General features: G+C 43.7%; 1 protein-coding gene across 1 annotated transcript in view; it reads left to right on the top strand.

The window, feature by feature from the left end:
- Positions 1 to 12,713, top strand: part of FAM135B (family with sequence similarity 135 member B) — a 397,453-nt gene that overhangs the window by 308,602 nt on the left and 76,138 nt on the right. Inside the window, exon 13 of the mRNA XM_029592069.1 lies at positions 3,013 to 3,086. Coding sequence (XP_029447929.1) covers positions 3,013 to 3,086 — 74 coding nt within the window. The remainder of the gene's footprint in view (positions 1 to 3,012; positions 3,087 to 12,713) is intronic.

Below are 12,713 nucleotides of genomic sequence, written 5' to 3'. Positions count from 1 at the left end.
GAATATTGTAAATGTTACAATTAAAAGCACATAGAGATGAATTTTCAAAAGGTTTGCATGGAAAAAAATGAGATAATAAATAGCATATACTCACGTACATACTATTTTATAAACATCAAACATACACATGTAAATAAAGGATCATATGCAAATATACACTTGTAAAAATGGGTAGTCTGGTGTGTTCTGGGGCAGGGACAACATAAATGTATCTAGTTTCCTATTTTAAAAGACACTTATGCATGTAGATTTGGCAACTTGCATGTGTAATTTAACACCTGTTCATCATCTTGTGTAAGTGATATCAAACATGTTTATACTGTATTATTGGCTGTGTGGGATGTCTGGAAAAAAATGGGAAGGGTTCAGGCTCGAGAACCAAGAGGGTCTTGATGACCTGGAGAAAGACTGGACGAGATAGTGGATTATTGGCAAAATTGGTAATGTCCTGGACATGTTCGTTAGAAGATTTACTGATTTACTCACAAAAATAGGGACTTACAGCTTAAGTTCTGTTTAATTGTTGCATGTAAATTATCCAGGTGTATAATTTTAAAATAGATGTGAAAAATACATATGTTTTTTAAATCATGTACACATTCAGCAGTTCAGTGGCACTTGGCCAGATAAATACTGATTTATCCAGGTAAGTAGCAGCTGCTAAACATCAACACTTAGGGCCTCATTTTCCAAAGCTAGCGAAAGTAGCGCAGGCCTGCGCTACTGAAATCGGGGCGGAGTCGGCCCCGGAAGAGGAGGAGTCGGGGGCATCACCAGGGCCGACTCCGCGAGGACGGCACGCCATGCGGAAAGGTAAGGCCCTTTTCGTTCACTATTTCGCGCCCAATAACTACACCTTCTATGGTGTAGTTATTGGGCTCGATGAGGGCAGCGATCGCACCGCGGTGGTGCAATCGCTGCCGGCTAGCACAGGACCGACCCCCCACCCCAGAGCAGCGCAATTTTCTAAAGTATCGCAGGCCTGCAATACTTTAGAAAATGAGGCCCTTAGCCAGATAAGTCTCAAAAAGTGCTACATTGCTGGCTAAGTAAGATAGCTGGATAAGACTAAAAACATGCTACTTACCCAGCTTACCGGGTCATTCATCAAAATGCAAATTTTTTTTTTTGGGGGGGGGGCAGGATTGGCGAGGAGTTTGGGCGAGATTTAGTTAAATGAGGGACAATATCACACTGTGCGATAGCATAACGCATGCCATCGCATGGTTTTAACTACACCTTTTTTTCCTGGCTTTAGGCTGTGCAAAAATGCCCGAAATGGCCATAACGCAATTCGCGATAAATTTTTGGAATTGCATTTTGGCCATTTCTGGGCTTGAGAAGGGAGAGGAAAGGAGTGGAGTGGAGTAGAGAGAGAGAGAGAGGCAGACAGAGAGACTCTGGAGAGGGCCTCACTGTGTACACCTATGTATGTCTGTTTTGTACTATGTTATCTCACCCTAGCTTGATGGTACACTGTTATAGAGTCCATCATGCTAGGGTAAGAGAACATAGTAGAAATTTCATCTTTGAGACTTTCCTCACTCCAAATGACGTCAAATCTTCACCAAGGTGTACAGTGCTGTTCGTACATCTCACCCTACATGCAAAGATGGCCCCTAAACGCTATACCAATACCTCACCTCGACCTATTAGATGGCCCGCCTATAGAGATATAAATACTTAACTACTATGAGGACCTTGTAGATAGTTTCTCTCTCTCTCTCTCTCTCTCTCTCTCTCTCTCTCTCTCTCTGTTATGACTGGTATAGTGGATCCTTGGGCTGGCCGTGCAGAATACGTGAGAGATACTCCGCAGAGATGGAAAAGGCCGGGAGGAGGCACGGAGCCGGGAGACCAGACGGAAGCTTCACCCTGGAAGCCCAAGGTCCCGCCGGGAGGAGCCCGTGAGGACCCAGACCACTGGGACTTAGGAGGGTCCCCCAGAAGGCAATCTCAGCAGCGAGAAGGACAGTCTCAGTTCAGGGCTGGCAGCAGACAGGATGGTAGCAAGTACAGACCAGGGTCAAAGCCAGGCAGACAGTCCAAAGGCAAGCTGGGCAGGATCTGGAACAGGAGCGGGCAGGAGCCGCAGCAGGGTCAAGCTGGAGCAGACCCTGAAGCAGGATCGAGCTGGAATAGAACCTGAAGCAGGATCAAGCTGGAACAGAACCTGAAGCAGGAACAAGCTGGTACAGGAACAGAGCAGCAACTATATCCTCACAGGGAGTAAACTTCGTTGCAAGGCGATCCTCTGGAGCAGGACCTGGGTTTAAATCCCCTGCTGGCGTCTGCCGTCATTCAGGGGGCCGGCTGAGGTTTCCCGTGCCTGCAGGTTTAAGAGCTGCCTCTTCGCGCGCGCGCATACTTCGTGGGTGGGGCCAAACTGGAGAGCTTGAGGGCGTCTCCCTCATGGAGACGCCGCAGCAGAGGAAGGCTTGTACAGGCCTCGAACGGGATCGGGGAGACCTGCCTGTTCCCGGGGACAGCCATGGAGGTAAGAGCCTGGTTGCAGGTGTCGCGACCGGGATCGCAACACTCTCTTTAGCATATGCCTCTTTTTCTTAATGCATGCATTAACACTTTTTGATGAATCTAAGGGAAAGTGAGATAGACAGGTAAGTCTCAAAAAGTGCTACTTATTCAAATAAGTAGACATTTTTGGAACTTATCCAGCTATCTTACTTATCTAGATAAGTACCACTTTTTGAAACGTATCTGACTAAATTAATTATATTTTCATACATATCTATACATATGCTCACATGTTTTAGGGTAGAATTAAGTGTATTTTTTAACATGCAGGCTATAAAATACTAGGGTAGATCTGTGCGTGGCCATATTGCATGTATATGGGCTCATTTACAGTAATTTAAAAGTTACCCTCATACTGTTTTAGAATGTTTCACAGTAGGGAGACTGGTGTTAAATTCCATATGCTTGGATTTTAGTTCTGTTGCATTTTGTAATTTTTAATTGCATAGAATCTGACAATGCTCTTATTCTAATTAGGTGAGACGGTTCTCTGAAGCTTTTTTCTACAAGGAACACGAGAAACCTGCTGTGCTGACATTTCAAGAAAGCTTGTAAGTAAATCCATAGGTAATGAAACAACCCCAAGTTTTTTTCTTTTTAATAGGTCACTGGTATAAATTGTTTTTTATTCAGTAGATAGTTAAAATAATTTATCTTTAAGATCTTTCCTTTCTCATTTGATAATTTAATTTCTATTAAAATGCTTTTTAATAGTTCCTTCATCTATTAGCTATTCCATTATGATAGGGCTTATGCTCTAAAGCTTGGCATGCACATAAAAACATAGTGTACTGTGCCTTAAGGCCCTAGCATGCATGCTGAACCTATCTTAGAAACTTTTGATGCATACATGCATGTAAATAAAGGAATGTCAGATACAAATTAGGATTTAGTGGGCTTGCAGGAAATTGCATGGTATGCTCTGCTCATATGCTTTTTAGAATGTGCTTGCAAAGGTCCAAAATTTAGCACATGTCTAAGATCAGGTGTTAAAATGTTAATATGCATACTGTTTCAAAGGCTTTAGCTAACATGAAACAGAAGTGACATACCCATCTGAGTTTTACCTCATCAAACTCTGCTATCCTCCCTTAGGATCCAGTTGCTCTCTATCTTTTCCCCTCAGCTTTGTCAACTAGTCTCATGTGTATGACTAATTTTTATATAGGTCTGAAGCAGGAAGGCAAAAGGAAAAGAGAACTGAACATGTTCAATTTAGCACATACATGATATTTTTATATTGACCACATATTATTTATCGCTCAGGGGACAAAACATGCAGACACAATCGAGCAGTCCTAAGTGATATCTTGGCATGCACATAAAAATGTTATCTTGTAAACAGAAAAATGTTTGTATGAGATTTAATTCACAAGGCCCCTATGAATGTAAATGAATCAGAGTTAGACATCCAGTTAGGTATCACACTGATATGTAACATTGTGTACTTGACTGTTTGTCTAATCTAGATTCACATAGATTTGTGTACAGTAGAAATACTGTACAAACACATGAAGAGTTGACCTAGAGCAGCATATTTTTAGATATAGGGTCATGTTCATAATAAACGTTGCATATCTAGTAAACAAAAGTTAAAGATATAAGAAATAAAACACATTTGGGGAAGAAAAAAAAGGAAACCCGAGGATAAGATCAAAAGAGGAACAGAGCAAGGAAATAGATGAGTCATTAGTTAAATAAATTTCAAGCCCTTTGGTACTGCTGTTACAAAGGGGTTTTGTATTTACAGTATGTACCTCTATAGCAATCTGCATATATTTTCATATTTTTCATGCTTTTTTAAGTACATTGCATTTGCTCAGTTTTACAAGTCTAACAAGTTTTATATTTTTTAGAAGTAGAGTTTATATGGAATAAGTATTCCAGAAAAGCCTAGTTGAGGATTGAAGAGGGAAAATCACTTGCAATAGTGTTGTTGTTTGGCACAAAAATTCAATACTTATTTGGTAAAATGATTCTTTTAAATATTTATGCCTGCCTAGAATATTTAAATTTTCTCTTTGAAATTCAGATCACGAGGATAATTTTTTTTCTGTTGATAAGCAGACTGAATTAGCCATTATATGAGGGTGATGTCATCCAGCAGCACCAAACGGACTTGTCTCTCCAAGTTTGTAGAGCTTTGAGCACTACTGAGCATATGAAGGAGTTCCCACATGGGCATTGCCTCATGAGCCTCTTCAGTCATTTTTTTTCCTGAGCTGTTGCACTGACATGATCTTGTTCTCTTCTCTTTTTTAATTCTCATTTGAGGCTATGGCCCTTTTTTCCTTGTTACTTCGCTGCCTCAGCAGCACCAGTGCGATCAAGCAAAAAAAAAAAAAGAAATAAAAAGGGCGTTTCTGAAGAAAATTTCAGGTAGGAGAATCTTCTGGAAACCATGTCCAACAAGAAGTCTGGAAACTTCTCCAGCTTTAAAAGCTGCTGTTGTCAAATCATGTTTCTAACTGATGGCCTTCAGACCATGATCAGCTGAACAGACCACACTGTGCTTGTAAGTCCCCATGTGCTTTGTGTTCAAGAGCAGCTAAGATCTCCATCAGGCTCGCAGCTGTAGCAGGTTGTCCTCCAGGAGCTCCTCCTCAGGCCAATAGAGCATGTTGCATACTTTCCTCACAGCCCCTCTTCACAACCAGGGGTTGAGTAAGGGGACTCCATATGTGTTGACACCCAAGCACAATAGCGCTAGAAAGGCCCTGCATGTGTTGGAATGCTGAGGCCAGCACATTGGCGCACACTTCATCAAAGCACCCAAAACATGCCTCCTTGATGCACGTGATACACTGTGCATCAAAATGACTGAAGCTCATGCACCTGGTGCAGGACTTCTTGACAGATGCTGCATCGACATACCTGATGCCAGCTGCTTGTAAGTGCACAGTGCACAGCACACCCATAGTGTAAGACACCAGCACACTCGACACACCCAGTCACACCACTGCTTCTGTTGCAGGAACACTAGGGAGCGGTCCCAATTCCGGAGAGGCTAGTGTGCCCTTGGACCATGGCGCGACTGCAGAGGAGCTCCGAGGAAGTGCAGAGGCAGGCAAGGCGTGTCCAAGCTCGGGCAGACAGGCAGAAGACCAGGAACTCTGACCTCTGCCGAACCTGAACGTACCAGAATAGATCCAACAACGCAATGCTGGTCTCTAGGGTAGCCCTCCAACCACTCGATAGCCCTTTTCGGACCTGCTGCCTGGAGGAAGGACCAGGGACAGCAGCGTCCATGCCGCGAAGAAGAAGCAGGAGCGGCACTAGGCCAGGCTCCTGCATCAGCGGCGGCTCCGTTGTGCAGGAAACGACAGCGGCAGCCACTGGGAACACAAGAAAGCTGGATGCGGCGGCCCTGCAGCACAAGGAGGAGGATGACGGCGGCGGCCTCCAGGCCCCATGGAAGCACGGTGGCACGGTCCACCATGCAGGAAGGAAGGCGTGGGTGGTCTCCGGGCAGCAAAGTTTGAACAACGGTGGCTCCGACTACTGCGGGACACAGGTGGCAGCCTCCAGGCCGCACGAGACTGCGTCGGGGCAAACTGGCAGTGAAGGTGAGAGGCTGCTCATGTCTAGGCCCGCGAGTAGAGATGAGCTTCGTTTTTTACTACGGGGTCATTTTTTGAGTCTAACGCTTCGGGTTAAAGTTCGGTTTTCCTCGGTTAGTTTTTTTGACAAATGAATAAAAAACTAAGATGGAAAACCGAAACCGGCTCAAAAAACGACACAGGAAAACGAAGCTAAAAAAACCCACCCCAAGCATTAAAACTTACTATAAAACGTTAAATAACCCCCCCCCCCAACCACCATCCCGATCCCTCCCCAAGACTTACCAACATCCTTGGTGGTCCAGCGGGGTCCCGCGATCGATTTGTCCCTCCATGGCCCGGCGTGCCTGCCTCGCTCAGAATGGCGCGGATAGCCTCTGAATTACTATGTCACAGGGGCTACCGGTGCCATTGGTCAGCCCCTGTCACATGGCCATCGGCACCATCTTGTGCTCCTACCATATGACAGGGGCTGACCAATGGCGCCGGTAGCTCCTGTGATATAGTATGGGCAAAGGCTATCGGCACCATTTTGATTACTGGCAGCCGACAACGAGATCACTCCCGGACCCCTGCTGGACTCTTATGGACTTTTGGCAAGTCTTGGGGGGGGGGGGTCAGGAGGCCCCCCCAAGCTGGCCAAAAGTCCCTGGGGGTCCAGCAGGAGTCCCGGAGCGATCTCTTGCCCTTGGGCCGTCGGCTGCCAGTAACCAAAATGGCGCCAATAGCCTTTGCCCATACTATGTCATGGGCTACCGGTGCCATTGGTCAGCCGTCTTGGGGGGGTCAGTAGGCCCCCCCAAGCTGGCCAAAAGTCCCTGGGGGTCCTGGAGCTATCTCGTTGTCGGCTGCCAGTAATCAAAATGGCGCCGATAGCCTTTGCCCATACTATGTCACAGGGGCTATCGGCGCCATTGGTTAGCCCCTGTCACATGGTAGGAGCACAAGATGGCGCCGATGGCCATGTGACAGGGGCTGACCAATGGTACCAGTAAGCCCCTGTGACATAGTAATTCAGAGGCTATCGGCGCCATTCTGAACGAGGCAGGCACGCCGGAAGAAATCGATCGCGGGATGCCGCTGGACCACCAGGGATGTTAGCAAGTCTTGGGGGGGATCGGGATGGTGGGGGGGGGGGGGTGTATTATAGTTAATTATAATGCTTGGGGTGGTTTTTAATTTTAAAAAATAAAATGTGCCCCTCTCCCCTTACAAACTCGAAAAACGGATTTTCCCCAAAGTTCGGGGAAAATCTGTGTCGGGGTTCAGGGCCCCTGACCCACGACGAATTAGGCAATTTCTTTGAAATTGCCTAATTCGTGATAAACTAATGCACATCTCTACCCGCCAGCAGCATCGTAACAGCTTCTTTTGATGTAAATGGACCTTTCCTCACCTGCCAGACCTCAGAGCACCTCCTCACATTCCAAAACCTCTTCCCATCATATTTTGGGACATTTCAAAGACAAGAAGTTTTCCTTTTCCGCCTTGTCATCTTCTTTCCATCATTCATGTGGTGCTCCCTCAGCAACTCTATTTTTTTCCATTCTATTGGAGCACATGGCGCACCCCATTATGCAGGCAGCTTTGCCCATGCAGGGATATTGGCCCAGTCGGTATTGTCTAGCTGGGGATGTCCCATGTCTGCCTTCCCCAATTTCAAGGGCACTTCCTGTTGAATAGCTGCCCTCCCAGGACCTCCACTTTGACATTCCAGATCCAGTCTGTTCTCTGCTGCTGAGTTCATCTATTTGGTCATCGTCACAGGATTTGGAGCCTATTTTGGTTTTGGAGGAGGATGCACCCTTTCTTACTTCTGTACAGAGGACCCAAAAATCTATAGACCAAGTGACAGACATTGTCCAGTCTTTCTTTACGTCCCTTCCAAGGTGCCTCTGCCCCCGCCTTTCAGGAGTCTTTATTGTTGATTGCATTGGAGTTATCTTGCTCAGGAATGGCAGAGCACCAATTCTCTCTTCCATTTCTTCCAGTAGAGGCATTGTGATCTCCATAGTCATTAGAACATTCCTGACCAAGCCGGAAATCCCCGTTTGGCTCAGAGGAGTCGTCAAATGGAATCTTGTCCGACCTACCACCAAACCACTCTTCTCCACCTTAGGACATCACTTTCTCTAAGTTTGTAGGGAAGATGGAAGGGGCCCTCAGTATCAACATTAATCAGTTGTTTGCTCTTTCAAAAAGTACGAAGAGTAGGGGATATAAAATGAAGTTACTTGGGGATAAATTTAGAACTAATATGAGAAAATATTTTTTTACTTAATGCATAATTAAGCTCTGGAATTTTTTGCCAGAGGATGTGATGAAAACTATTAGTGTAGCTGCATTTAAAAAACGTTTGGACAAGCTCCTGGAGGAAAAGGCCATAAATCATTATTAAGGTGGAGTTGCAGAAATCCACTTCTTATCCCTTGGATAAGCAGCTTGGAATTTTATCTAACCCTTGGGATTCTGCCAGGTACTTGTGACCTGGATTGGACACTGTTGAAAACAGGATACTGGGCTTCATCTAGTGTAGCAATCTTATGTTCTTATGTAATAAGAGCAGAGGTGCTCAAACTGGTCCTACAGGCCCTCCCAGCTGCTTGGGTTTTCAGGATATCTCTAATCAATATCCATGAGAAATATTTGCATACACAGGAGGGTAGTACATACAAATAAATCTCATGCATATTAGGGATATCCTGAAAACCCAACTGGTTGGAGGGCTCGTAGGACAAGTTTCAGCACCCCTGATCTGCAATGCTGTCATATTGTTTGTATACATGTTTACTTCACACTATTATCGGGACAATATTCTAAAACAGACAGTGATTTTAGTTAGGTAGTATTGCAGAACATCGGCTTGAGGAAGTCCACTCTCCATGTTGGAGTCTGAGGTGCTTGTTAAAAAACCCTCATTTTGGGATTCCCCACACATTTTGGCTAATTCACCCTGATTGTTAATGGAAACAGCAAATTAGCTTACTGTAAATGATGTTTTTCATAGATAGGATGAATTAACCATTGAATGCCTGCCCTCCTGTCTGGAGGGTTTACTATCTGACTGAAGTGGCTCACATGGGAACTCCCACACTTGCTCAGTAGAGCTTAAAGTTCAACATGCTTGGAGAGACAAATCAGTTTGGTGCCACGGACAATGTTACTCAAATATGGCTAATTCATCCTGCTCTCTATGGAAAATATTGTTTGAAGTAAGAAAACTTGCTAAGTGCTCAAATTGGTACAAAGTCCAAAGGTAAGAATTTTCCATGGATTTTGCACCAGTTTTGAACATAGCTGATTAAGTGCCTCCCCCAACTCCTGTAACCCCTCTTTCCATCGCCACTGACCCTCCTCCCCCCTGTCAAGCCAACCCTAACCCTTCTCCCCCACCAAGAATTGCCCAAACCCCATGCAATGACTGTGAGCTCGGAACAATTGTCTGGCTCCAGGGTCACTCTGAGATCAAAGCTAATAGCATACCCTTACATTAGCATCATTGCTTTCAGAGCAACGCTGGATGCACCAGGAGTCGAACAGTTGTTCCAAGTTCTTATGCCTGATTGTCTGCTTTTAGTCTTGTTAACTAAATTTCTTTTCTTTTTAAAGATTGTCTTGCTTTATACCCCAAGTCTCTTGTCCTATATGTTTGTCTTATTAGATTGTAAGCTCTATTGAGCAAGGACTGTCGTGTAGCACTATAGAAATGTTGAGTAGTAGTAGTAGTAAGTTCCCAGTCATGGTAAGGGATTAGGGTGGTTCCAGATGGAATGGGAAGGTTAAAGTTGGCATGATGAGGGGGGGGGGGGTGCCTCAGGGGCCTTCAGTTTAAATTCAGTTATGCCAAATTGAGGGTGGGGCAATGATGTAAACATATTTTGGAGGGGGGGGGTGTCCCACTCAGTAATTTATTTTTTTCTTGGTTGGCATCTTACTGGCTTTATTCTTTTGAATGTAGATAGTTAAAGCTACAGTTACTTTGGAACACATTCCCAGATAAATTTAATCCTCCACTTGCTCATGTCTAGAAACAGCCAAATAACTTAATTCTACTCTGCCCTGAAATGCCCCTAAAATGCATTCCTTTTATCTGGATAATTTATCTGGGTAAGTGCCGGCAAGATTCAAAGATCTACATTTATTTGGATAAATATCTTTTAACATTTACCTCTACAGTTTTTTTTGCAAACTGGCTAAAAGACAGGAAACAGAGAGTAGGATTAAATGGGCAATTTTCTCAGTGGAAGGGAGTGGACAGTGGAGTGCCTCAGGGATCTGTATTGGGACCCTTACTGTTCAATATATTTATAAATGATCTGGAAAGAAATACGACGAGTGAGATAATCAAATTTGCAGATGACACAAAATTGTGCAGAGTAGTTAAATCACAAGCAGATTGTGATAAATTGCAGGAAGACCTTGTGAGACTGGAAAATTGGGCATCCAAATGGCAGATGAAATTTAATGTGGATAAGTGCAAGGTGATGCATATAGGGAAAAATAACCCATGCTATAATTACACGATGTTGGGTTCCATATTAGGTGCTACAACCCAAGAAAGAGATCTAGGTGTCATAGTGGATAACACATTGAAATCGTCGGTTCAGTGTGCTGCGGCAGTCAAAAAAGCAAACAGAATGTTGGGAATTATTAGAAAAGGAATGATGAATAAAACGGAAAATGTCATAATGCCTCTGTATCGCTCCATGGTGAGACCGCACCTTGAATACTGTGTACAATTCTGGTCACCGCATCTCAAAAAGATATAATTGGGATGGAGAAGGTACAGAGAAGGGCTACCAAAATGATAAGGGGAATGGAACAACTCCCCTATGAGGAAAGACTAAAGAGGTTAGGACTTTTCAGCTTGGAGAAGAGACGACTGAGGGGGGATATGATAGAGGTGTTTAAAATCATGAGAGGTCTAGAACGGGTAGATGTGAATCGGTTATTTACTCTTTCGGATAGTAGAAGGACTAGGGGACACTCCATGAAGTTAGCATGGGGCACATTTAAAACTAATCGGAGAAAGTTCTTTTTTACTCAACGCACAATTAAACTCTGGAATTTGTTGCCAGAGAATGTGGTTCGTGCAGTTAGTATAGCTGTGTTTAAAAAAGGATTGGATAAGTTCTTGGAGGAGAAGTCCATTACCTGCTATTAAGTTCACTTAGAGAATAGCCACTGCCATTAGCAATGGTTACATGGAATAGACTTAGTTTTTGGGTACTTGCCAGGTTCTTATGGCCTGGATTGGCCACTGTTGGAAACAGGATGCTGGGCTTGATGGACCCTTGGTCTGACCCAGTATGGCATTTTCTTATGTTCTTATGTTCTTCTTATATCATTGATGATACAGTGAAAAATAGTTTGTGAGGAAATTTATTGAATTCAGTGGAGAAAAGTGAGATATCTTGAGAGTATCAGACAATAAAGATCTGTGTTACACAATTAACAGCATTAGATTATGTCTTGTTACTGTAGTACCTAGCATAAAGGGAAGGGGTATTTAGAATGGCGGAAGAACAGTCCCGACACTCTAAACAAAGGCTCTGTATACCATTGTCTTTGCAAACTTCTAGTCAACCAACTGTTGTTGAAATGAGAATTAACACTGTTTAGGCAGTGCAGAAGTAGATGAGCCAAGGCAGGGTTAGAGGTTAGGGGTAGTTCATATTAGGGTTAAAGACTTGGAAGTCTAGGATGGAAAATATATAGAGCAGAAGTATACATAGAAATCCACCTCTCAGCTGTGTGATTTACAATGAGCATATGTAACATATTCACAAATTTAAGGTTCTTTCAGGGATCTGGAGGAGAAGCTGGTGAAGAAAATAAAATAAAATAAACTTACAATATTACTATTGCAAGAAATATAAGCAAAATTGATGCATGGACATTTAGATTAAGAAGAACATAAGAACATGCCATACTGGGTCAGACCAAGGGTCCATCAAGCCCAGCATCCTGTTTCCAACAGTGGCAAATCCAGGCCATAAGAACCTGGCAAGTACCCAAAAACTAAGTCTATTCCATGTTACTGTTGCTAATTATAGCAGTGGCTATTTTCTAAGTCAACTTTATTAATAGCAGGTAATGGACTTCTCTAAGAACTTATCAAATCCTTTTTTAAACACAGCTATACTAACTGCACTAACCACATCCTCTGGCAACAAATTCCAGAGTTTAATTGTGCATTGAGTGAAAAAGAACTTTCGCCGATTAGTTTTAAATGTGCCCCATGCTAACTTCATGGAGTGCCCCCTAGTCTTTTTATTAACCGAAAGAGTAAATAACCGATTCACATCTACCCGTTCTAGACCTCTCATGATTTTAAACACTTCTATCATATTCCCCCTCAGCCGTCTCTTCTCCAAGCTGAAAAGTCCTAACCTCTTTAGTCTTTCCTCATAGGGGAGCTGTTGCATTTCCCTTATCATTTTGGTCGCCCTTCTCTGTACCTTCTCCATCGCAATTATATCTTTTTTGAGATGTGGCAACCAGAATTGTACACAGTATTCAAGGTGCGATCTCACCATGGAGCGATTCAGAAGCATTATGACATTTTCCGTTTTATTCACCATTCCCTTTCTAATAATTCCCAACATTCTGTTTGCT

The sequence above is a fragment of the Rhinatrema bivittatum genome, chromosome 2 (assembly GCF_901001135.1).
Source record: "Rhinatrema bivittatum chromosome 2, aRhiBiv1.1, whole genome shotgun sequence".
Lineage (NCBI taxonomy): Eukaryota > Metazoa > Chordata > Amphibia > Gymnophiona > Rhinatrematidae > Rhinatrema > Rhinatrema bivittatum.
This window is presented reverse-complemented; position numbering and strand designations above follow the sequence as displayed.